At 39.9% G+C, this 24,515-nt stretch overlaps 1 protein-coding gene across 33 annotated transcripts in view; it reads right to left on the bottom strand.

Moving 5' to 3' along the window:
* The window catches only part of mark3a (MAP/microtubule affinity-regulating kinase 3a), a 58,260-nt gene that overhangs the window by 8,456 nt on the left and 25,289 nt on the right, over window positions 1-24,515 (bottom strand). For 8 of the 33 annotated variants that reach the window (XR_006374512.1, XM_044166244.1, XM_044166256.1 and 5 more), the window contains 10 exons: window positions 22,001-22,237; window positions 21,120-21,260; window positions 19,057-19,156; window positions 13,790-13,902; window positions 13,021-13,168; window positions 11,651-11,868; window positions 10,537-10,640; window positions 9,709-9,885; window positions 5,775-6,047; window positions 3,470-3,496 (listed from right to left, as the gene is read on the bottom strand). Coding sequence is in view for 32 of the 33 variants with exons in the window: in XM_044166244.1 (XP_044022179.1) it covers window positions 3,470-3,496; window positions 5,775-6,047; window positions 9,709-9,885; window positions 10,537-10,640; window positions 11,651-11,868; window positions 13,021-13,168; window positions 13,790-13,902; window positions 19,057-19,156; window positions 21,120-21,260; window positions 22,001-22,237 (1,538 nt within the window). In the remaining variant the exon portion in view is untranslated. The remainder of the gene's footprint in view (window positions 1-3,469; window positions 3,497-5,774; window positions 6,048-9,708; window positions 9,886-10,536; window positions 10,641-11,650; window positions 11,869-13,020; window positions 13,169-13,789; window positions 13,903-19,056; window positions 19,157-21,119; window positions 21,261-22,000; window positions 22,238-24,515) is intronic. The other 25 variants (XM_044166250.1, XM_044166262.1, XM_044166259.1 and 22 more) reach the window with 13 other exon arrangements.

Here is a 24,515-nt window from a genome sequence, read left to right as displayed (position 1 = left end):
TATATATATATATAAAAAAGGTTATCCCATGGTGGGGGACAAAATCAACCGTTCTGTGTAAAAATTACTTCTTAAATTCATCTGAAGTTAAATGAGGCTTCAGCAGTCTGAATTAGATAAATCAAGCGAGTATCTTCCAGAGTTATAGTGCTTTTAGTGCAAAATTCGCTTTTTTTGTTTCCTTGGACAGTTTCTTTGCTGAGCCACGACAGACAGTAAAAAAAAGTAGAAACTTGCAAATAAGAAGGCTGTAACTCTGGAGACACTAAAACTACAATAATTAGTTGATTAGTCAACTAGATGATTGACAGAAAAATACATATTTTTGTGTAAAAAGTTTGATAACGGATCTTTTTTTAAGCAAAATTTGCTGGTTCTGGCTTCTCAAATGTGGGGATTTGATGCTTTTCTTTGTCTCATACGATAGTAAACAGATTTTCTTCTGGTTTTGGACTGATTGTCTGATAAAACAAACATGCCATAAATCCATAACAGACATTTATCCTACTATTTTCTGACAGACAAAAAACAAAATGATCGTCAGATTTGTTATAAAACAAAATTAACCGTCAGTTGGAGCCATGAAAGATTCCCACTTGATAAGTCTAACTCTGACTGCTAAAGCCTCATATCAAACTTTAGAATGCATTAATAACAACAACAACAACAATAATAATAATGATAACAGATTTATATAGCACCTTTCAAAACAAAGTGCTTTACAAAGGAAAAATTTAATAAATCTGCACCACCATTAAATAAAAGTAAAATACAATGAATAAAATACTCCTAATACAATAACATTTGATTTAAAAAAAAACAAAACAGTAAAATAAACAAAGTGGAACTGAAAAAATAAAACTTTGGGCTAAACATTTGTAAAAAAGGATAAAAAAAAAATCAGTTTTAAGAAGTGATTTAAAAGATGATTAAAACAGATACTACACAGAAGATTTTGTCTTCCATTATTTACACTGAAATTGCTTTTTTGCAGTATGAACAGAGACCAATTATGCCTTCAATGTACATTTGGGCATGTAAGTTTTGTATTAAAATATACTTAAGAAAAAGTGAATATCTTTTATGGTCAACTGCAGACTGACTTAGAAATTACAATAGTTATCCATAAACATTTAGAGGTGGAAGAGATTGTAGTATATTGTGTGTAAAAAATGTTTTAACATTTTAAGCTCTGATGAGTTAAAATGAAAGATTGAATTTGTTAGACTATTCTGAAAAGTTGGTTATTATATTTTAGGTTTTGTATTTATGGGCTTTTATATTACTCTTGTAAATTTCTGTATCCACTGGGAGTAAATGTGATATTTTGCACAAAGTGTTTAAAAAAATATGGATGTTGTTTTGTATACTTAGCATATATGGTGATCTATAGCTCATAACTGATAACTAAAAAAAAATACTGCGATGACTCTGATGGACTTGTATTGAAGCTCACACCGGTGTCAAAGTAAGAAATTCTTCTTAAAATGATTCACCGAAGCCCAGAAATCTGGTTCAGGAACACCGAACATTCCCAAAAACAAAAACAGGAAGTACGAGTTCTGACAGGCCTTTCAAAAAGATATTTACTTTAAACTTAAGTTCCTATAGCTTTAAGTATATGCAATGCAAAGCCTAATGAAACACTTAACACCACTGGATAGATCAACCAAAGTCCTACTCAAACAAGGCAATCTAGACAAAAGGTTGTATTTACAAAAAAGTATTTACTTTATGCGCCAAAAATTTCCTCCTCTGTCTGAAAAAACAAGAAAAAAAATCTCATCCATGGTGATTTCTTCTTCTTCTTTTTTTTTTTTTTTTTTTTTAAAAACAGCCATGATAAAGCACATCTGGGCCAGAGAGTTAAAAACAAAACTACCTGTTTTGTGGTGAATAAATGCAGCAGAATAATGCTTAAAGGCACCGTCTAAAATGTGCAGTTTCAACAGCAGAGAGAGAGAGAGTTCGGTCGTTAACAACAATCCTTGTGGTAAGTAAACAAACCACAATCAATGGCAGCTTTAAGAAGCGACCCCATGCATGCATTGGCAATCGATTAGTGGCAAGCGGCTTTGTTGTTGCTGTTGGTTAATCGACTGATTGTTCAAGGACTTCTGGTCCGCTCTCCCAATCAGCCTTTATCCACTCAGACCAACCACAGCCACACTGAGTACATTTAGACACACAGAAAACACCAGTTCAAATCTGATTAATGTAGAACTCTCATCTGATAAAATTATCATTTAGATTTATAACGATGTCTTCTTCAATTAACCCTCATTGCGTTACATCCCTCTTAAAAAAGGAATAGTTCGACATTTTGGAAAGTACGCTTATTCCGTTTCTTGCCACGAGTAAGATAAGAAGATTGATACCACTCTCATATTTGTACAGTGAATATGAAGATACAGCCAGCGACTAGTTAGCTTAGCTTAGCATAAAGACTGGAAGCAGGGGGAAACTGCTAGCCTGGCTCAGTCTAAAAAGGTAACAAAATACCAGCACTAATACAACAATCCTGCAGCTGTATTGCGTTATAAGGAGAGGCGTTTCTGTTACTTAGCCTATCCTCGTTGATATAAATGTGGTGGCCAAAATAAGAGACACCTCAACAGCGCCACAAACTGCAGCCTCCATAATTATCATAAAGTTGAATCAACAACTCTCTAAATCGCATTATAACCTTCATGAAGGGAGGATTTATTGCAGGACTCTTGTTTTGGGCTGCATTGGTTTTAGCTAAGTGTACCTAATAAACTGGCAGCTGAGTCCATCTCCAGATAAAAACAGTGAACAAGTCAACGCCACAAAATGTGGAAGTAATGGAGCGCCACTGGGATTAGTAACTGTATTGTAATTACTGATCACATTGCTGTAACACACTCCAGGAATTCCAGCTTATAACCCGACGGCGAATTGTCGCTTTTACACTTCAGTTCATGTATGGATTAAACAAACCAGATATAACGTGTTAATTACTGAGCTTTGCAAGGTGCCGATAGGCAGATTTTGTTATCTTTGGACAGAGCCAGGCTAGCTGTTCCTCCCTGCTTCCAATCTTTATGCTAAGCTAAGCTAACCGGCTGCTGGCCCCAGCTTCATTTTTAACATACAGACAATGAGAGTGGCATCAATCTTCACACCTAACTCCCGGCAAGAAAGCGAATGAGCATACTTCCCAAAATGTCACACAATTCCTTTAACAATAGCCCTATTGTCAAATTATTGCTAACTTGGGTTACTAGTGTAAAATCATGTCACTTGAAACTAACATCTGATCACATTAATCTGATTATAAACTGTGTGCATGTAAATGTACCCAGAGAGAGGGTTTTTCTTTCTGCTAAGCGGTTTGTTAGTTCAGTGCCAGCAGCCCCACGCCTCTGTAGAGTCTCAGAGGAAGTTTTTCAGTGAGATTGTTTTCGTTATTTTTGGCACAGAGCGAAAGGCAGTACAAGACTCCTACCTTTTGGTAAACCTGAATGACATGTTTCTACAACAGAATCAGACAAAGAAACAGTGAAAATGGTGAAGGAGGAGTGAAAGGAGGAGGGGGGAGAGTGGGAGGGAGGGAGGGAGGTATGAGGAGTGTGAATGAGTGAACAAAAATGGGGCGATTGGAATCATCAACAGTAAAAGGGGTAGATTCATTTTTTCCATTGATTATCAAATGATTTCAATTCCTCATTTTAGGTCAGTCATTGCAGGAGTGATGTCGCTGGCCTGGCTGCCACTTTAAATATGTGATGTCTTGTTGGGATGTTTTATTAAATCAGGGCTGCAAATAATTATTATCACTGTCTGCTGATTATTTTCTTGATTATTATTATTTTCTTTTCTTTAACTGAATTATTGTTTGGGATAAAATATGAGCCCATCACAATGTCCTAAAGCCAGTGGTGGAAGAAGCACTCAAATATTTTACTTTAGTAAAAGCAGAAATACCACAGTGTAGAAAAGTCTGGCTTTCAAAATTTTAAAAATATAAAATATTAAAGTACCAAAAGTACTCATTTCAGAATAATATATATTATATTATTGGATTATAATTATTGATGCATTAATGTGTTCATCACTTTAAATGTTGCAGCTGGTAAAGTTGGATCTAATTTAATTACTTTATATGCTGCTGGTATCTTGTGAATTTCCCCCCCCGGTATCAATAAAGTTTTATCCTACGATAATACATAATCATCATTTATTTGTCGATTATATTTTGTATTATTAATCTGAAAACTAACTAAAGTTATCAAATAAATGTAGTGGAGTTTAAGGTAAAGTGTAGTGGAGTAAAAAGCAGCATAAAGTAGCAAAACATAGAAATACTCGAGTAAAGTACCTCAAAATTGTACTTGAAAGGTTCTGTAAATGAGATTTTTAAACATAAATATAGCAGAAAACAACTATTTGCTATGTAAAGATGAAGCGGAGTAGTGGCGTCCTGAGCAGAGGATGACGTCACAGTCCCTCTGCCTGTGTTGTTATCGCAGCCTCTGTGCTTTGTTACAGCCGGCGCATGCACATTAAAAGCATCCGAGTCCCTCGTGTGAAACTGTTCGTCTGTGAGGAGAGCGATATAACGGTTTCTTTGCTCATCTGACGCGGTGAATTAACGGGTTGATTTCCACCAAACCAGAGTTGGTGATTGTTGGAACAGTGACAAAGACAAACAAAGACAGGTTTTGGTGAGTTTTATTTTGTTTCTGTCCAGTTGCAACGAAGTGTGTTTTACGATTATCTGCGATTTTTCCAATGGAGTCTGGTGCGCCGTATCGCCCATTTGTTTGGTCTGAGATGCCGGTGCTCTAGTGCGACATTTAGTGGCAGTGAATGTCGCATACAGCTCCTTTAAGTACAGTACTTGAGTAAGTGTCCTTAGTTACTTTCCACCACTGCCTAAAGCCCAAAGTTAAGTCTTCAAACGTCTTGTTTTGTCCAACCAACAATCCAAAACCTTAAAGATATTTTCAGTTTACAACATAAAAAAAAGCAGCCAATACTCAGATTTGAGAAGCTGGTTTATTTTATTTTTGCTTGAAAAATAACTGAATTGATTATGAAAATAGATGATTGTTTTGATTTGAGTTATTTTTTACAAGCTCCGGTTTGCTTGTGATACGGCAGTGTGAATCTAAACCGCCCAAAAATGTTTCCAGATGTTTTAGACCAAAGAAAACCAACTGAAGCTGCGATTTCACCATTTTATATACTAATCGTTAAAGTATATGCACTGTAAAAAAAGATCTACTTCATGACTATTATGCAAGAAAATGATCAGCAAACATCTTTAATGAATCACAGGGTTAGAATTGGCTAAAAGTATCTGCTGTGCACAGCTGTAACCACTAACAATATCACAAATTTCATTTAAAAGGAGGTCAAATTGTGGCTCATTCGAGGTAGTTTTAGTTCTCTGTGGCAGGGATCCAGGCAGCGACAGATAAACAATTTAGATTTAAGACTAAATCATATCGTACAGGACAGTGAAGTGTTCTCATGTAATTTATCATCCTAACTCTACAAGGCACTGTGTTGATTGGCTTCTAATTCGAACACACAGGAGATTATACTGTACAGAGCAGGGCTGGAGTCTATCCACTTTTAATTCAGTCTCAACATTTACATAAATAACTCAGAAGTAGGGAAAAAGTGCACATAAAGGATCGTTTTAGAATAACTTTAATCTTTAAATTGACTGGACAGAAAGAGCTAAACCCAAAACCCTTGGGGATTTACTCATCAAGTCTGACGTGAGTTGTTTCCTCTCCTACCTGCGGGTGAGTTTGGAGGTGAGTTTGGAGAAAAGGTTGCTGGTTCCGCGGCTGCGGGTCTGAGAGAGAGGGGTGGCATCGTGGGAGAGGGTGGGCGAGGCCGGCGGCCCGTTGTACGTGGCCGTGCGGCGGTCTCTCAGCTGGCCCCCGTGGAAGGTGCTGCGGCTGGCGGTGCCTCGTGGGAAGCGCAGTCGGTCAGGTGTGGTGGCGTTGGCGATGCTGTGGATCGACGCCACCGGGTTCCTCTGGCTGCTGGGCGACACGGCGACACTGCTGAGGTGGAGGGAGGGTGGAAACAGTTAAGACTACATCAGAGTTTAAACCCAAAAACAGACTGACAGTTTCTCCACTGCAGACGTGTTCCTCGCTGTACCTGTAGGTAATATTTTCTCTACTGTCTTTTATTCACGTGTCCAGTAAGTGTGTGACAGAACCAACTAATTTTGCATATTTTATAGACAGATTCTGAGGTTTCTCTCCAAAATTAACAGACAAAACCTGCTCAGTGTTTAATGTGAAGGTCAAAGGTCGCTGCTACTGTACAGTTTGGTACACAAGCATACGACTGCAATGGAAAAACCCTTTTTACAGCTACATCACATTTCCTTCCTTAGTTTTAAAATGGCCGAGAGTCTGTTATTCCTACATGGATTTCTAATATTGCCATGGGTTTTCAAGTCAATGAATCTTGCATGTTAGATGACAACAGGGTAGGAAATTAAAAACAAAACAAGAATGTAAATCATCCAATCGCATTAGCTGGTGGATTTGGACACTGAACAGCCAGTTTTGTTTTTCCAAAAGCCCTCGGAGCAGTCCGTTACACTTTTTCCTCCCACACTTCTACCATTAATCAAACTTAATAATTCCAATTTGCGATAAAAAAACATTTTACTAATAAATTTCACTCTTATGACCTTTCGTCTTATTATGCCCCTTTTTGACCAAACAGTTTCATGAACTGTAGAGCCACAGGAACTAAATCAGGAACTGAACCAGGAACTAAAAGCACCCTTTGCACATTCCTGTTTGCGCTTCCACCACATCTGAAGAATTGTGCAGATTAGACCGACAGACGAAGAACTGACAGCTATGTTTAAGACATAAATGTGTTTGTTGTAATTACGGTCACAGATGAGGTGGAAAAGATGACGCACCGTAACAATTAGCAAATTAAGTTTTGTTTCTCTCGTTCACTTGCTTATTCTCTCTGCATGTAGTTCACTCACACACTTGTTCGCATATGCCCTCTCTCTTTATCTTGCTCTTTTTACGCTAGTCGGGAAGTCAAACTACACATAACTTTGTTTTTAATGTCAATAAACAACACAAGAAATGCCTACAACTCATCTTGATATTTATACGTGCGGCATCCAGTGCCTGTTTACTTTCTGAATAAAAGTTGCACACAAGTTGTAGCAGTTTTGAGGTTTGAGTTTGACCAATCAGTGACGTTCAGCACTTCACACTCTGCTCCGATAGTTTGTGTGACATCGGAAAGCACAAGCCCCAGACCAGGGACTTTTGGGAGCCAGAAACAATAGGAGGGGGACTACCTTAGACTCTGGCTCCTGCATACAAAGAGCAAATATTTATGAGTTGCTAAAATGGTCCCTGGAAAGAAGTTCCTGCAGTGGAAACAGGCTGTAGCTGAGGTAACAGGACCAAAACATCTTTAAGGGGAGTTTTTGTGCATAAATTCACCAGCCAAAAATAATTTTAGAGTCTGTAAAAACTAAAATTTAACAGCATTCAGCTGATGTTAATTTCCCACCCTGAACATCAAGCTCCTAACGTGTACAATGAGAAGAGTGAGTTGTGTCCCTGATCAGTTAAGAGTCTAAACAAAAACAGACGATGGTCTGAGGGTGCTGGGACAGCAGGGGAGCCGGTGAGCGGTGGAGCTCGGCCATCGTGTCGGACGCCAACAGGTGAGGGATCCAGACGGAGAAGATCAGGGGTCAAAGTTCACAGCGGAGGATGGAGGAGAGATCAGGAGCAGAGCTGTGAGAGTTTGTTATTGCAGATGTCTGCAGCGGAGACAAGACGTCCTCCAAGTTTATGGTTGTGCAGAGGGATGATGCAAACATGGAAAAATATTATCCCACACAGAGTTTAAGACCTCGTTCATCAAAGCGTGGCAGCTTGACTTCAGTGTGAGGATACATATTTTTCTCTACTTGTGCCTTCACTTTTATCAGTGTCTGAAATCAACACCCACCACGTTTCACATGCAGGTAAACCGTAAACAGTGATAGTTCCTGTGATGGTAAAATCTGAATATATGATAACGGCATGCATTTAATTTAAAATGCTCTTCTGATGACCACCGTTTAACTTTGCGACTGTAAGAAAATGAAATAGAAGCAAAACCTGATTCTGTATTTAAAAGGCAAATTATTGGTCGCCTGATGCGTTGCTTGCGTTTGCCCCAAATCTACAGGAGGTAAAGTCAGCATTAGCAGGGATTCAGACCGAAAACAGCCCTGCGAAGAAACAGCGTTGGTGGGGGCGTGTTGTGTAAGGTACTGGTGAGAGAATGAAACACGAAGCAGGAAGTCCAGTTTGATAAGCCTTTAAACGCATTCATCTGTTGCTCAGACGCCAAAACACGGCCCAATGGTTTGTAATACTCACAGACAGGATTTTACAACTCTGGAAAGTTATCACGGAAGCAACTATTTTATCTTCCGTTGCGACAATCGTGAGGTGAACACTAGAAATACGGCATTCACGTTTCAATTTACCAGGATTGTGCGCTTGCATGTATTTTATTGGCCAACGCAGCACCTTGCTGGATGACGTCGCGGTCCGTTGCAGCAAAAGTTGAACCTGGTTTGACTTTTTTGCCGGACGACTCTGTTGTTTTGGCTCAAGTCCGTCAGAATCCAAGCTCTTAACTACGATGCTGCCTTTTTCCACACAGTAACTGATACAATGCACATGGAAAACAGGTATTGTTTGGAAAAGTCATGGAAAACAGGTATTGTGACACATTTTGATCAAATGTTTATTAATTTCTGGGGACTGAGCTTATTAAGTGGCTCAGGTACTGATCCACTTTAAATGCAGTTTCTGTTCTGCTGTGATCATTTGCTGTGGAGAGTTAACTAGATGCATAAAGCTGTTGCTGATATTACGACATCACTTCCTGCACATTATTAACAATAAATGCATGTTAATGTGAAGGCAGCGGTAAGCATTTACTGTGAGCTAATATTACCAAAGATAATACCACTACATAGATTTTTTTAAGACATCTTCTGCAGTTTGTCGAGAGGTCGTTTTGAAAGATTGCACGGACGAAGGGCGTGTTTAACAAACTCAATAAAACGTTACATCTCAATAGTGACAAATTTTACCAGTTGGTTTAAAAAGAACCCTACGAAGGAGCCGTGTTGTTTGGAGGTTAATTTTGGTTTGCAGGGAAAAAACAGAGCCATGCATAGGTCAAGTGGTTTGTTGAACAGCTGCAGAAGCATGTAGTGAAGCCAAGTGAAGCTCTTACCTGCTGTGTGGACACAGAGGACAACGAGTGTAGCACTGGCTCTGGTCATAGTTTATCAGCGCTGTTTGTAAGGTCTGTACACAACACCAGTAACCCTATATCATCAAGTATGTAAGTATGTATGACAATACGGAGTTTGGGTATCATGGAAGAAAAAAACAGATCAGTGCATCCCTAATTCGTTTGACAGAAGTCTTTTCTTGTACCTGCTCGTGGGCTGATGCGCATGAATTTCAGACACTGACAACAAAAAACAAGTTGGACGCACGCTTTCCTTACTGCTCTTTGCAGGAAATGGTGTCCATGGTTTAGTTGTGGGGTTACAGAGTGTGAAGCTGGCTGGATGTGTGGGTTAGCGAGGGGCCAAACAGGGGCTGAGACATGAGAGGAGACAGACAGGGGGGTTTGGAGGCCCTGCCGTCTTACTTGGGCGAGCAGTAGTCCAGAGCGTAGTAGGAGTGGGGCAGCGTGGCCCAGCCTGCCTGGCAAACGTACAAAGGGCCGACGGTTTGATACCTCAGCCGCACCGAACTGGACGAGGCACCGAACGCAGCGGCCGCAAAGGCGGAGGAGGGGCTAGTGGCACAAGCCATCTCAGTCATGCTGGTGATGCCACAATGAAAAAAAAACACCCCGCCCCCGAACCACAAACACACAGGTAGAAACGAAAAATAAAGATGATGAGAAAAAGGGAAAGTAAATACAAGAAAGAAAGAAGGAATAGAAAATAAGGGAATGAAACAAAGGAAATCTGTTCTTGGGATCCTGTCTGGATTTTCTTACAACAATTAAGGGGCGAGTCTGGCATCAAATAGAAACGCTGCTATTAGAGTTCAACCAGTATGAGTTTGGAAGGCTGACATTGATATTTTTGTATTGAGACTACCAATATCCATATTTACTAGGCATGAATTTGACCACATTTGTGTTCATAATGAGGATTTTTGCATTCTTGTTGGGTAGAAAAAGCTCTGAAACAGCATGTAGACCACAATACTGGCAAAGGAAAGAACTGACTGGTGGTGAAATAAAAAAAAATAAACATACTGGCTTCCATGACAGGTTCCACAAAAATGCACAGGCTAAATAATCTCATTAAAAACGGTTTCTTGAACCGCGGAGTAAAAAACGTATAAAACCTTTTCTGCCCACTGTACTTTACCGATGAAGAGACCCAAATTCTGCTCTGTGCTGATGCAGATTTTGTGTTTTCATGATGAAACCAGGTCAAAGACAGCAAACATCCTCTCTCACCTGTTCTCCTTCCCGTTGGGAATGACGGAGAGGCGGTCTGTGTTGTTCCTGTCACTGCAGACATAGGTGTTCCTCCTGGTCATACCTGCCGATGCAGTGTTATTCTGGAGAGCAAGAGAAAATCAGATGTGATGCTACATTAATACAAATTGTTTTAGTCTGTTCAAGCAATTCATGATTTTTTAAAAACTGTTTATTGTTTCCAGAATCCCCATTAGCTTTCGTTGATGCAGTTGCTAATCTCAAAATGTAGAAATTAAAAGTTAGACATAAAAAAAAAATAGTAACACGAGGACTGTAAAATATAACAGCCTCATTTTGTCAGCCTAAACCTTTACGAACAGAGTCTTTTCTCTAATAACCGTTTACACCAAAATTAGCGCGTATATGAAGGTTTTTTCAAACACGGATAAACCCGCTAAAACTAGGCGATTGATTCCTCTCACATTGCCAGTAGGTGAGTTTACCTTTTCTGTTTTCTTCCTGATGTGTCATGTTTGACGTCACAAACAGTAGAAATCAGCATTGAAGGCTAGTGACAATGTTACGGTGGTTGCTGTGTGTAGCCTACAGACTGTATAACAATAAGGTGTAGCCATAGTGTTTCTGGTTTAACAGCACCGTGCTGGGCAGGTGGCAGGTGACAGGTGTGTTTATGGTGTTTGTTTGCTCTAAAAAGACATCACAGCGCGGACATAAAGTCCCAGCTGACAGCTGATTCTACAGGGGTATAAATTACTTACTGGTGGAAAGGCAGAGCAGCGCAAATCGTGTCTGTTTCCTGCTCGGACGCTCGCAGCTCCGGTGCTGAATTTCATCGAAGTCGGCTAAACTACTTTTGAACCGGCGCTGGTAAAGCCTCCTCTACTGCTGTCCAGTGAGATTAGCCTGATATATTTCACTTGCAGTTTGAAGCTTTTTAGATTAGTAATATATTTGATGTGGGTTGGCAAAAGGTTTGTATAGAACGGTAATTTGTTTTTAAGATCCGCAAAACAGAATTGATCCTTGTTGGCGTCACTAGTAAGATGCTCGTTTGTGGCCGGTGTATTTCAGCTCTGCTGCTCTCTGTTGGTGAGCCAAGCTGTTGTGTGTAACTGATTAAGTATCTCACGCTCGGGGCCGTGGTGGCGCCTTTCCTGCGGTCAGGGATGTCGGCCTTGTTGGGGTTGTTGGCGTTGCCCAGCAGAGGGCTGGAGGGGGGAGCCCCGCGGCTCCCTGGGGTCGTGGGTTTACGGAGCTGGACTCCACCTTCTTCCTTCCCGCTGTTCTCCGCTGTGGTGGTCTGACTCCTCTTTGGATGAGCCATCCCTGGAGGGACGTTCTGACCGACTACAGAGAGAAAAACAGAGACAGATGTGTGACAGATGACTCAGAGATGCTGTTTGTACCTCTGGCAAAAATGCTGAACTGCCTTTTTTTTTATATTTAAGTGTTTTTATCTAAAATGAGACAACCTACTTTTGGAAAATTCTGACACTGACTCAAAGTGATTGAGGACATAATCATCAGCACATTAAGGTAATTTTAAAGAAAGTAGGGTGATTTAGTTTATAGTTGAAATAAATATCTGTCTCTTATCTACGTTTTAATGCAAAAACAATGAGCTGGAGAACATATTTTCCCCCCTAAAATAGACCTGTGGTTTGAGCTGATGTATTGAGTTTATTAAATCGTTCAACAGAAAACTATTCAACAACAATTTGGATAATCGATTAAGCAAAAATGCCAAAAATTCACTGGTTGCAGCATCTCAAATGTGAATATTGGCTAGTTTTCTTAGACTTTTATGACAGTAAACTGAATGTCTTTGTTTTTCGGACTGTTGGTCAGACAAACAAGCAATTTCAATTTATCAACTATTTCCTGAAATCATGAAGACCAAACAATTTAATCAAAGAAAATAATCGGCAGCTTAATTGATAATAAAAAGAACCATTTGTTGCAGCCCTACATGTGTCAATTGAACCTATTGCTATTTTGTGTCAGGAAAAAAAAAATACAAAACACGGTGAACAATGGTTGTGAATCGTGTGTTACAGCCGGACCTTAAAAAAGGTTCTCAGTGTAGCGATTTAAGCTGCAGATCTAACAGAGAGGAAGCCGTACAAACTGAGGTTATTGACAAAGCATTATATCACAGTGGACAGCACTGAGCTGTGCAAATAAGCTAAAGGTTAAAGTGCCTCCACCATGTGACTGGTTTGATTTAACTGCTTTTATCAGGCTGAAAAGTAGCTAGTGACAGAAACCAACCTGTATTAGGAGAGAAAGGCACAACAGAGTTTGAGCTGTGGGCTCATTCGACTCTGTGTCGTTACACAAAGAAAAATACCACCACAGCTGCTGAAAACCGTGAAGTGAAAAATAACAGAAGGCTTCCACATTCACAGCTTTTTAAAACGTTTGATATTTTGTTTCCAAATGTGATCAGAACAGAAAGAGACACCTGACTGACGAAATAAAATGTCGTGTCCTCCTCACCTTGTTCACTGTAACGCCTCTGTTTGTGGTTGGAGGAGACGCTCCTCTGGACTTTGAGGTGGGAGGGCGACTGGCCATTGAGCTCGCTGTTGGGTCTCGGTTTGGCCAGAGACAGGTTGCTGCTGGAGGCCGACTCGCTGGGCTCCAGCTGGGGGACAGACAGACAGATTGAGTCAAAACATACAAGTACATGCCCCACCTTCAGACTACTGACAGCTGGACAATCTTAGCGAGTGTGATTTATAATTAATTTAGTCAAAAGCAGACTAAACTTAAAGCAGTTTTGTGTACAAACACACCTTTCGCAACTTTTCCTAACCTGATTTACAATATGGGGCCTACAACTGTGGAGAACATATTATCTCTATTAATTAAGAAGCTGTAGACTTTCCCAAAATAAATGCTGTCATCAGCTCTGGCTAGTTCACTGTTGAGAAGAAGTGCTGATCAAAACAAATTGTGTCCTCAACAGCAGCAGGAGAGCACAGCATCCAGACGAAGATGGGTCGACCAATGTAAGATTTGGTTGGTGAACGCCAGCAGGTCACTGATATCAGTTAAACTGGATGCTGATTAAGGAGGTTTATCATAAACCTGCCTTTGTATCCAGTATGTTTAACTAACCCAGAGAAGTTCAAATTAAAGAATCATTCAGTTAACAAACATTCAGTCTACACTCCAACATGCTCTCTCCTCTCTGCCGATCTGGCAGTAAAGATTAATTGAACTACTGTGATGTGCTTTAACGATAACAAGTTGATGTTTGTACCTCCGAGGCCTTCCTGCCCAGCAGCAGGTAGGTGGCTGTGATCTCGTCATACTTCATCTTGGCCAGAGAGTCCTGGATCTCCTCCAGGTTGTAGCCCATCCCCACCATCACATCTGCACAAAACAAAACACAAACACGGCTTATTTAAAAACGATTACAACCAGCACTTTAACAAAGCTAAATTTATTCACACTAAACGACTGAAAGCTCAAGGGGTTTCGTGCAATATGTGGCAGAAAAACTGCTACCTGATGTTCACAGTTGGAAATCTAAAGAACATGTGATTAATCTCTCTAAAAAAATAAAATAAAAAAAGTTTCATTGTAGATAAGTACTTTAAGACAAGACCAACGTGACAGAGTTCAGTGTTCATTGTGAATAATAATCAACAAACTTCAGATTGAACTTCTGTGTAATGTGGAGCTGAAACAATTAGTCGGTTAATCGATTAACAGATACGTCTGGCATTTTGCAGACGCTTCTCAATGACTGCATTACATGAATGGTTGACTAGGATCATGTGTATTTTCATGAGGGTGTGTGAAACGATTCAGGTGAGTGAATCGGGCAGAAGCAAAGTTCAGGTAATCAGCCCCTTCCTGCTCTGCCTCGATCAATCAGAAGCCGAACGATGCTGATCGCCCAGCTCGTGTTTGTAGCAGCACGCCAGGTGAAGTAGAGCGGTGTTTCCTGCTGCAGCTCCAGCCTGATCTGCTTTAAACATTTATCTGTGCCCCCCTCCCCCTCAAACATGCATCATATGAAGGCTTTTATCCTTTCATCTCAACACTACGCAGCCTATTCATTTTTAATAGACTCTCTTCTATCAGAAACATGTTGGAGAACATTTCTAATCAAAGCAGATTAGATCTTCAGGGACAGGACTGGTTTTCCGAGCAGAAGGTGTTAAGATGAGTCACGAGCTTCATAGTGGCTGTAGTGCTCCGATTTCCTGCCAGCAATCATTCTGTCAGAGCAGGTTGGTGTCTGTTTTTACCAGGACATCAACCTCTTTGTAGATTAAGTTTGATTTGTTTTAAAAAATTTGGACTTCTTGCAGCCTAAAGCTCATTTGAGCTGTGAGGAAGAGCAGCGCCTTCAAAGCTTCACTGGGCTGTTAACAGTAGAGTGTAGGTGTGTGTGTGTGTGTGTGTGTGTGTGTGTGTCAGAGCACAGCAGCTCTGTATTTTTAGCAAATGTTAGCTTCTAATATAATACATGTCCTTGGAGCAGACTGCTATGTGTACACAGCAGTCAGAAGCTCCGCAGGCCGACAACTGCTGTCACTACTTGTAAAAGGGACATAAAATATTATCTATTATATTGGTAATGTGGGGTGCACGGTGGCAGAGCGGCTACAGCTCCTGCCTCCCAATAAGGAGATCGTGGGTTCGTGGGTTCGATTCCCGGACCGGACCAACATCACACAATCTCTCTGGGTGGAGTCTGCATGTCCTCCCCGTGTTACCGTGGGTTCTCTCCGGGTTCTCCGGCTTCCTCCCACCGTCCAAAGACATGCATGTGTAGGTTAATTGATAACTCTAAATTGCCCGTATTGAATGAATGTGTGAGTGAATGGTTGTCTGTCCTTGTCTGTGTCTGTGTTCGCCCTGCGACGAGTTGGCCACTGTCCAGGGTGTGCCCTGCCTAAGGCCCGAAGTCACTGGGATAGGCTCCAGTCACCCGCGACCCCCTAACGGGGACCAAGCGGTAGAAAATGGATGGATGGATGGATATTGGTAATGTAATAAATACATAATTATATTAACTAGTAATTAATTCATAAGAGCTGCAGATTGTTTAAAATGTGATTTAATAAAACTGTTCAATTACTCCAAGTCATTAAATCAGCAAGAGTGTAAGAAATCAGTATTATGTAAAGGAGATCAGAATAGGTCACACCACTTGTGACGTAATAATTGGAGCCTGATCGATAAATCCATGCAGATATTACTTCATCGCAGGTATATTGATATCAGCCAATAACAAGAAACTGCAGTACAGAAATTGCAAAGATATATTTAAGGTAGTTTAAAAACAGAATCTCCATTGAAACTCCTGTGGTCAAATTTCTTTAAAAAACAAATGAAGGGTTCTTAAATCAAGAATTATACGTAAATCATAATTTTCTAAATCTCAAAAATCAATATTGGTATCAGCCTCCAAAATACAAGATCAGTCCTGCTATAACAATAATAGCTGGTTAAACTTTTATCCATAATGTTTTTTTAATTAATGTGCAGTTTATATTTCTGTGTTGTATCGTAAAACACTGCCACTCTATGGTTGCAGAGTTTGCACAAATCATTCATTAATATTACAGTTTTCTAAGTTTTGAAGTGGCTGATTTAACTTCTTTACAACCTTTCGAATCTGCGCCGCCATCTTTGCTCACAGATCATAATTTTCCACGCGCTATCGAGGATTTGACATACATCTTCTGGCAGTTTTAACAGGTATTATTACATTGTCAACTCATTTAAAAAAGGGAAATTGTATTATATTTTGATAATTTGTTACAATTGTCCAACAGTTATGACTTAACCAGTTGCTGCCTTTGCTCAAAGATGCTTTGGCAGTACTGGGCAACGGTCGTAACCTGCAATCACAGCAGCAGGACTTCGAATACAAGAAGGCTTTCTTATTCCAATATCCTGCAAGGTATCTGCTCTCAGCAGCCCAGAGTGCTGGTTTTGATTCCTGCTGTGGACAGCTTTTGAGCAAAAATTCAATATGTTTAGCGTTTTTTCAAAATACCAAAAATTCTACAAATGGAAAATGATTCATACAGAATTTTCTTGCTGTCAGGGTGGAAAAGCCTCTCAGGAAGCGTTCGGATCATCACGTCACACTGAAACTCTCCACTGAAAGCCGTACTAATGCCATTATTTTCGGTGGGTTAACAGCTCTCCTGACTGACATCTTCTAATTTGGTCGAATTAAATCTTTCCACACCAACATGGAGTAATCCACCCTGGCAGATGTGACAAATTTAAGTAAACTAATAAAAAACACGCCCACACACCCATGATTTAAAAAAAAAAAAAACATCCGTCTTCTATACCTGGAAACTAACTCACGAGCCTGACTTTCTGACTTTGTTCGTGGCCGACCTGCAGCGTAACATCAAGCTTCATTTAAAATGGCTGAAAACGTCAGTTGCAGCACAAGATGAGAGAATGAGGGTGAGAAACTAGCTCTGCCACTGTAACTAGGCAGAATCTGTGAAAACAATCTTTCTTCGTCCATCTCCACACTCTCCCTTCTCTTCTTTCTCACTTTCACCCTCCTGCTCCCCCTTAACACTTCTGCTTCTCTTGTTCTCAAAATGTGCTTTACTACTGTAGCATTAGATACATAAGTGCTTATCTTCAAAGCAAATAACAACAGATAGCTTTACATCAGAGTTTGATTAGATTTAGTAATAAAAGAAAAACCACAGTATGCATGTTTTAAGCTCTTTTCAGACAATGAATACGTAACATTGCTTTCTTCATCTATCCGTTAAAGGAATGGCTTTTTGGAAACTTAGTTTTCTGTTGCGTAAATGTTCGTTACAGCTTTATTCAGACTTGACAGGACCATTACAGAAAGAACCACAATGCCCCTTGTGATATCTGGCAGCTGATGCCTTAGTTAAAAGTAATGTTGAGTGTTTTGTGTTCCCTCACAGGCAGCATCAGCGATGAGCTTTAAAACTTATTCTGGCGTTAGTTAATGAACGTTGTGAGTGTTCAGCGCTTCTCACAGCGACCCCACTAATACATTTTCACATTCATTTAAACGTAATGAGGCAGCACATGCTGCTGCCTGTCCAACAGTGCACAAGATGTTAAGTTGGGACTCTCGTTTAATTCCCATTTGCTCACGCTTAAAGCTGGAAATTGGAAATATGGAGAGGCAGTGCTGGTGTGATTTCCAAACGGCAAGGGGAAATATAATTTCTTTTACAGACTGAGCAGACGTGATTAGAATCTACTCTAAGGATACAACTAAACAATTATTTTCATTATCGATTAATCGGTCGATGATTTAATTGTTCAGTCTAAAAAGAAAAGTCAAATAAAAAAAACAGTGAAAAATTTCTATCACAGTTTCCCAGAACTAAAAGTGACATCTTCAAATGTCTTGTTTTGTCAGACCAACAGTCCAAAACCCATTTTACTATCATAGATCTAGATCAAGACCAACAATAATTCACCCAAAGATGATTAATCAATAATCAAAATTTCTTCAGCTCTAATCTCCTCAAGAGGCACATTCACAAATCACAAGTTTCATAAACTGACTTTACTGATCTTTCTGCATGAGAAGATAATTGATTAATGTATTACAGCGCTCTGAATAAGGCAGAACAAGACATTTACTCCCTCTCTGTGTTTAACCTTGTGCTGCTACAGCCTTTACGTTAATCTGACGGCCTTCAATTCAGGTTTGTGTTGAAAGTGTTACAGAAACGTTATCAGGTCCGACTTTGTAAGATGGCCATTGTGACTTTTACGTAAAAGCGACTGAGGTTTATTCAGACATGAGACCAACAAGATGCATGTCTCATCTGTTTTTCCAGGTATTGTTCATATCCCTCCCCTTTGAAATTCAAAGCACTTTGCTGCATAAGACACCAGCGCGCCTCAAATACATTGTTTTTCATGAGGCGGAAGGTTTATGTAAAGGTTTACATGCATTATTTAAGATTCAGGGATTCCTCAGCAAGACAAAGCTTTCTTTTTCCTCTTTCCTGCACTGACTTGGTGAATGGGAGTTCGCACCAACACATGTGCATGAACCTCAGTTGCTGTTATGTAAGAGCCCCCCCCCCCAGCTTTCATCCAGGGCACGATGGGGCAGCTTCTCTCTCGTCGTCTTTATTCTCTCATTTTGTCTTTGCATGCAGCAGCACTGCTCGTGTTTGTTTATTCATCATCACGTTTCATCTTTTTCCTTTTTTTTTTTTTAAGGCTCCTCAGCACGAAAATAATGAGACCGGCTTGGTGTGGTCGTGGAGCTGCGACCCCACTACATTTAACGCCTCGCACATTTTCTCACCGTCGTACTTTAAAAACCACACAGATTGAGTTTTCACTCTAATAAAAGGGAAATTGTTTTGATGGCTATGCACTATATCACAGGCCCAGTGGTGATACCAGTGCTTGATAACAACAACTTAAATGGCAGAGCAAACTTTCCTTTCAAGGGAAAATAAAAATGCAGTTATGTGATTTTATCAGCAACCTCAGCATCAGTCGGTGTGTTTTTTTTCCCTTTACCTATTCTCTTCTGGTCCGTGATGTCCAGCTCTGGTTCAGTGTAAGGCTTGAGCTCGTCCTCTTCAAATCCTGCATTGATCCATCGATCCTTCATGATTTGCTGCAAAAGCAAAGTGAGACAATTAGAGCCCGACTGATACTAGATTTTTGAGGCCGATATCGATATTTGGATGTTCACATACTAACAGTTACAGCCCGGTGACTTCTATTTTGCCTCGTCTCAGCGATCGAGGCCGCGAGGATTGCCTTGCTCGACTTGTGTGTTACTGAGAAGGATCACATCACGGACTCTTTCTTCAACTTGTTAGTTCTTTTCTTTACCATCTACAACCGGCATCGGAAACTTAGCTTTGACGTAAAGTTACATTTATTAAGTTACGGCAGCTACATGCGTAACATATAACTATTAATCTCACTTAAGGCAGACATTTATAAACACCTGCTACATGTACACCCCCCAATTTTAAGCACAAAATGCTTAAAGAAACTGCTGCAAGAAAATTGCACACATTGCGTGTGGTATCAGCATTAACCGAAGGTTATTACTCTGCTCTTTCACAGTAACGTCAATATTGTACTGTGCTGCATCTCATTTGATTGCACCTTTTTTTTTATTTTTTTTTTTTATTTGCAGCTGATCAATATTGCTCTCTGGGGTATTAATAAGGACCATGCCAAACTAATTATCACTGATCATGTTCTGATGTAACCAGAGCTTATGCCATAATCTAGGGCAATCATGTGGCATCTGAGGCCAACACATGTGACCCTCAGAGTCGAGCCAACAACAGCTAGTTTAATTCACTTACATTCAGCTTGACAAAAAACAAGATGCAATAAAACTTCTCATAAAAAAAGGAAATGAAAGATGGAAACCAGCTGTTTGATTAAATGGCCAATTTAAAAAAAACAAAAACAAAAAAAAAACAGTCTGCCTTTAAACACGATCCAGTTTAGAGCTCAGGTGCCAAAACTGCTCTTGGAAAGAAATAGTGTTTTATGTGTTAATGATAGACTGCTGGGTGTCAGGTAAGCTGCATGATTACAGCGAAAAGATGATCGTTAACACTTTTCTGACAGTGCGGATCGCCACTCTGATTTATCTGTGGAACAATTCTCTCTCCGTCCTTTCTGCCTCTACATCAAATACGACTATTTTAATCTCAGCAGATGAAATGAAATGTCTAAATATTTCTAGTATTACCCGATTATGAATTGTGGAAAAATAAATAATGACTTGCTGTTCAAAATGTTTAACTTATATCTATACCCAGTTAAAATTACATCCACACTGACCAAATACAACTTTAAAATGCTGCTCACATGTAAATGTATCAATTATAATAATAATAATAATAATAATAATAATAATATTAACACTCACAAAGGCCATTTAGCAAAATGGGAACTTTTACTTTTGATATAAGAATATTTTACTAATAATTCTAATAAAGTAAAACAAAATGTACATGTGTGCTGTTATGTGGTATTGTTTTTACTTAAGTAAATTTTAATAATTAATACTTTTTTCACCATTCGTCATATTGCAGAGGTTTAGCAGAAACATTACATCTTTGTTGAAGCTGAAAAAATCTCTCATTTGTAATTTTTGCATTTGTGAAGACAAAAATTGTTAATTGCCTTTTTTGGTATCTTGACATGAGATTCAATCCACACTGGTCTCAGTCATGAATAAAACCTTTAAATGAGGTTGATCACTTCAACGGCACTTTATTATATTAATAATGGCTTAGACTCAAGTAAGCTGGTTTTTACGTGCTGCCCTGAACACTGTGAGGTACCCTCGACTCAGACGAAGGCAGAGAAGTGAACAAGAAAGAGCATTTTGGTACAAACACGAGAATGACGATGCATTATTCATGGTTACAACATCAGAAAGGAGGAGAGTGTGGGCCGGGCGCACACAGAAAACAGGACACTGTGGGCGTCAGAGAAGATGATGCAGGGGGCAATGCAGGAACTGAGAGGAGGGGGATAGATGGCATTCTCTGATGGTGCAGACGTGTTGGGGGAGTGTGTTAAAAATTGAGAGGTATATTTACATTTTCTGCGTCCTCCCTCACCTCGAGAGTACCCCGCTTGGCCGGGTTGAGCACCAGGAAACGTTTGAGGAGGTTCTCACAGTCTGTGGACATGTAGAAAGGGATGCGGTACTTCCCTCTGAGCACACGCTCCCGCAGCTCCTGCAGAGATGAGGATGGATGACAACCAGGAAGTTTAAGCAAAACACTTAGACATGCAATGTGTCGCATTGTTGTATTACGGTTCACTTGAAGAAAACAACATACGGACGTTAATTTCATGCGGGAAGAAATGTGAGGACATGATGCAGATAGTAGGTTCTAATACCTTATTAATAACTACATTTGGTCATGTCTAAGAGAACCTGGAGAACATAGAAGGGTACAAAAAAGACAGAAGCAGCTTAAAGTGGCTCTAATGTTTCACAGCTAAATACTTTACAACATCTACTGTATATTAACTATGTAACTTGATAAGATTGTAGAAGTAGAAGTATTAAAATGAGGGTTTGATACAGAAACGTCTGATTGTTATATTATTTATGCATCCCAATTTTTGAATTTCAAAGAATATAATGAAAATACTAACTGGACAGTAGACCCATTTATGAGCTCAGTACTCTGTACGTGCCTCCATGATTCAGTTACGTAGAATTCCCTTCATATACCTCGGAGGGGAATTTTAACTTTTTTTTTTCCTGCTCTCAAGCAGCTGCTTGTATCTTCAAATGTACCCCACAGACGTCTCTCGTCTGCCTGGAAAGGTAAAATGTTTGTAGTATGTAAACATATGGAGTGCTGAGGTCACAAAGGGGGCTAAGGTAACAATGACAAAAGGTATTTTTAAATAACATTAGGTGATCATAACAAATGGTAACTGTAGTACATCCACACTATCCTACCTTGAGGTTCTGTCCATCGAAGGGCAGCGAGCCGCTGACCAGCGTGTACAGTATGACCCCCAGACTCCAGACGTCCACCTCCGGCCCGTCGTACTTCTTCCCCTGGAAAAGCTCCGGCGCTGCGTACGGCGGAGAGCCGCAGAACGTATCCAGCTTGTTGCCCATAGTGAACTCATTGCTGAAGCCAAAATCTGCGATCTTGATGTTCATGTCTGCGTCGAGGAGCAGGTTCTCAGCCTGACAGAGTAGACAGATAAAGATCAGGGGTTATACTTTTTACCTACAGTGCATCTATCCAGTTAATATATTGGTTATGATATCATTCAGTCTTTTTTCAGCCTTTAACTGATGGACGTTTAAAGCGCAGCAAAAGGTGTTTTCCTCAAAGCTATTTTTAAGTATTATTAATTCAGTTTCACCGTCAGCGTTGGGATTCAAACTGAAGATTAGCAGGATTAGGGGTGAATCTGAGGAGAGGATTAAGTGACAGAAGTTACTCGTGAAGATTGTCAAGATATTTCAAGAAAGAGATCTGTCTTAATATGACTAACAGTGGGTTAAAGTTAAAAAGCTTCCACAAAAAAAAAACCTCTCAGCTAAACAGTAGCTACCTGAAATTAACTAACTTCTTTGCCATTGTGATAATTTTACAATAAGTTACTATTTTTCCAAACATAAAGGTCAGAGCATGGCTTCTAACGATTAACCTATCAGTTATTCTCTTTAATTAATTGATTAAAGGAATAGTTCATAAAAATTAATGAAAAAGTGTTATTAGAGCTTGGTTTTTTAACGAATTACACAAACGAGATATAACATGATAATTAGTGAGCTTTAGGAGGTGCTAGTAGGTGGATTTTGACAGCTTTGGACAGAGTCAGGCTAGCTGTTTCCCTTTGCTTCAAGTCTTTTTACGCTAAGCTAACTGGCTATAGCTTCATATTCATTGTACACACACTAGAGTGGTTTCAATCTTCTCATCAAGAAAGCGAAAAAGAATTTCTCATTTTCTCAAAATGATTAACTATTCCTTTAATTATTTAGTATATAAAATGCCAGAAAATAGTGAAAAAGGCCCATCACCTAGAGCCCAAAGTGATGTCTTCAAATTGTTCTTTTCCACGAACAACAGTTCAACAAATATTCAATTTACAATATATAAACAGATGAAAGCAGCAAATCTTCCCCTTTGAAAAACTAAATCTAAAAAATGCTTTAGGCAAATGACTTCAACAACAGAAGGTATCAGCAACACTTTCTATAATTTTTTGACTAATTGACAGATAATTTCTGCTCTAATTTGCATTTTTCCATATCCATAGAGCATTCTGTTTGATATAGTCTGATCTAATAAAACAGTCAACGTCTCCTTTGTGAATGGAAGTGTTCAAACGTAGGCGAGGATTTCAACTCAAACATCTGCTCGGTGCCCACATGCAGCTGTAGGCCAAAGACTAATGGGGAAGCTGAAGCAAAGAGAGCAGAGAAATCTTCCACTGAGCCGAAGGACTGAACCGGCATCCTGAGAGGCTTTCAGCTGCATGACGGGGTAAACAACAACGCATCGCAACGTGGCTGAGCATTATCAACAGCAGAAAAGACATTTAATGTCAGCGGGTGACACTGATGAAGCCGTGGGAGTCACAAATGCCCCAGAAGAACAAAGTGGCCTACAACACTAGGGGACTGTGGCTCATTTGGTGGTTAAAATTTAACTGTGTACCTCATACTCCACAATCACACCTGTGACATTTGGACACCTGCCCTCATTACAGGGACACACGTGTATCCACTGCATACATGAGCATGAGGAGAAGCGACTGCTCTCACATCTCCCTCCTCATGGATCATTCATGAAGCTCTACAGAGGAAACAGTTCAGACGTGCAGCATGATACACGGGCTTCTCTTAGCCGAGTGGCTCCCACTGATGCCGAGATTAAAATACAGAAGCATCAATATTTATACTCGGAGAAGCAAAGCGCGTCATGGCTGCGAAATGGAATACGCCCATTTACATTAACGGGTGATGTGGTGCAGAACACGCGAGCGGTTTAGAGGGCCTTTTACACAATGACTATGGCGTAATGATGGTTTTATGGTGGTTGCGCAGCTAAGGAGAAAGTCAGAGAAGGGCAGAGTAGCACCTGATTAGCAGCATATGCAGTGTTTATGAAATTAGAGGTGCTGCGTTAGAGTCGTCAGTGGGAATATGGGAGTTAAGATGAGTCATAAAACACGCAACACTGACGTCATCTCTCTACTCCGTGACCTTTCTATCCAATGAGTCAGAGGTAACTGGCCTCAAAAAAGGTGGAAACACTTTGCTACTGTAAACTCTTCAAAGGACTGCTGATTAACATGAATACTACTAAATATGTGTATTATATATAATGCAAATTACCATCTTATTATGTGAAGTTTTCTGCAGCTGGGAATGGGAATTAAAAACGTGCAGAAAATCCACCAAAATACTAAGATAACGTCAATCTGGGATAATCAAAGCTAAACTGATA

The sequence above is a fragment of the Siniperca chuatsi genome, linkage group LG15, assembly GCF_020085105.1.
Source record: "Siniperca chuatsi isolate FFG_IHB_CAS linkage group LG15, ASM2008510v1, whole genome shotgun sequence".
NCBI lineage: Eukaryota > Metazoa > Chordata > Actinopteri > Centrarchiformes > Sinipercidae > Siniperca > Siniperca chuatsi.
The sequence above is the reverse complement of the archived record's forward strand: the minus strand, read 5'-3'. Positions and strand labels throughout refer to the sequence as shown.